Source organism: Morone saxatilis, unplaced genomic scaffold (assembly GCF_004916995.1).
Source record: "Morone saxatilis isolate NCDOM2014 unplaced genomic scaffold, NCSU_SB_2.0 Contig22, whole genome shotgun sequence".
NCBI classification, from domain to species: Eukaryota; Metazoa; Chordata; class Actinopteri; family Moronidae; genus Morone; species Morone saxatilis.
This window is the reverse complement of record NW_023339785.1, coordinates 16,004,533-16,006,810: the sequence shown is the minus strand read 5'-3', so window position 1 is coordinate 16,006,810 and position 2,278 is coordinate 16,004,533. Positions and strand designations below refer to the sequence as shown.

At 41.8% G+C, this 2,278-nt stretch overlaps 1 protein-coding gene across 1 annotated transcript in view; it reads right to left on the bottom strand.

Moving 5' to 3' along the window:
* The window catches only part of mapk9 (mitogen-activated protein kinase 9), a 16,395-nt gene that overhangs the window by 8,734 nt on the left and 5,383 nt on the right, over positions 1-2,278 (bottom strand). The window contains exons 2-3 of the mRNA XM_035669937.1: positions 1,610-1,756; positions 800-929 (exon numbers count right to left, since the gene is read on the bottom strand). Coding sequence (XP_035525830.1) covers positions 800-929; positions 1,610-1,725 — 246 coding nt within the window. The 5' untranslated portion in view covers positions 1,726-1,756. The remainder of the gene's footprint in view (positions 1-799; positions 930-1,609; positions 1,757-2,278) is intronic.

Genomic DNA, 2,278 nt, shown 5'->3' with positions numbered 1-2,278 from the left:
GGCACAAATATCAGCCCATAGACAGCAACAAACATGTAGCACATAGGAAGGTAGGAAAAAGAGACGGCATTAAAGGATAGTTTTTAGGTCTGTCTTAGAGATGTGCTTCCAATAGGCTGTAAATGATGGAGGACAAAACCCAAATTTGTCGTTCTGTGGAAAAATACATTCCAAACTTTAGCTGAGGCTAATATTGAGTCTTCAGCAGTCTGAGTTAATCAAATCAAGTGGGTATCTTCCAACGTTACAGTGGTTTAGTATACTATCCCTCTACTGCAGCTCAGCACAGAAACACTGTCCAGGGAAAATATTACTATGTTACTTTGGGTGCTACCCACTCGATGTGTGTAACTCACATTGCTAAAGTCTCACATTTGTGATCAAGCTTTTATTTTTTAATACTGGAGGTTATATTGACCGTACACAGACTGTACATAACAGGCTAATAAATATGAGTAATTTTAAAATAAATATACAAGCATCAACTGCCTGACAAAGGCCTTATTTGTCCCTCCAGTCTTTAAAGTCCCCCCTTCCTTCCTCCCTCCCTTCCCACACCCTAAATGGCACATGTAAGTAAGTATATAAATAACACAAAACAAACATTATAATAAACAATATATTAAGTGGTAAGACATAAAAGAAACATCAGTCAGATATTGAGGAACAAAAGAAACAATGTAGACCATATCTTGATAATGGTATGGTATAAATCAAGCTGTTTTATTGTACATATTAGGTGCCTGACTATTATCCTTTTGTATCAAATGTAAACCTATCTGGTAAATGTAAGTCTTACATTTTTGTGGTTGACACATTTGAGCAGCACCAGCTCCCTGTAGGCACGCTTAGCATGGGTCTGGTTCTGGAAGGGCCGACACAGCTTTTTCACTGCCACCGGGATACCAAGGACTGTATCTAGAGCAGAGCTGGTCACAGATTGTATGGAGAAGGGAACAGACAGAGACACAGGTTGGCAAGGAAGAAATTAAATGCATCCTGCAGAGCAAAGCTGTTGTCTGACTTATCATCAACTTCATGAAAAAAATCTACCCCTCTTTTGTCATGTTTTAAAATGGGTAAAAAGGTAAAAGAGATTCCAAACACTAAAAATGAGCTGTAAAAAGCAAAAAGTGCAGGTAATCAAATCCCCAAAGAAGATGGCAATCTGGCTAGTAGTTATCAAGACATCTTGCTCTGGATTTATGTGCTACACAGACAGAATGACTAACCAACATTGCCATAGGAGGTCTTTTTTACAGCAGACATTTTGATTTCCTATAGTAGGAAAAGCATAGATGTCACTGATAGCATTAAACACATATAAGTATCCCAGTAAGCCATGACGGTGTGGCAGTGTGCAGGTATGTTTGCCAGCAGGATCCTGAAACTGGAGCAGCTAAATGTAATCCAGCCATCATTCAATTTAACATTCACACCTGTGATTTTCCTACAGTGATAAGTCAGAATGTCTATAGTGAAATTAGTCCACTAGGGGACCACCACAAGCAGGGCAAAAGTAAACTTAATTCGGAGGAACTCTGGGTATTAATAACATCCTGGGCTGGTGACAAAACTACCAACTTGCTAATAAAGTACAGTCTCTCACCAGACGATGCCCTGGGCCCCGGAGCCGATGGCGCGGAGCTGCTGGTAACGCTTGAGTACAGTGAAGGTGGAGTCTCCCACCTGAACGCTGTAGAACTGGCCCTCTGCCTCACTCATCCTGCTGAACAGTCAGGACCACCAGCACTGTCTGCAGGGAGGCAACAACACACAGAAAAAACAAAACAGATAAACGCCCAAACAGCATGACTGGCTTCATGCCTGGTTCTTACAAAATCTCCCATCTCCAAATGGCCGTGCAAAATGGTAAACAAGCTATAGCCTGTTAATAATCCTATATCAGTGTGATGAGGTTATTGTAAGCGAGAGAACTTGAAACCTTTTTTTCAGTCCACTGAATCACACAAATGATCCACAGTGAATGGCAGGGCCTAATATGGTTCCATCTGTCAGTCCCTGGCATCACTCCCTTCACTTTTAGCCCAGTCTAAAGCCAAGCAATCTATCACCGCTTTCTGCCCAGTTCGTTCATCTGACAAAGGTAACAGTGGGTTGGAGCTGAAGCCGAGGCTGTAAATGTTTTGTGTGTGTAGTGGAGAACAGAGGCAGCTGACAGCTTGGAGTTCCTGAGGCTCTCGCTGCCATCTCTAAACTCATGCTGACACTCATGCTCAGTAAACACATACATACATACATAACACACACACACACA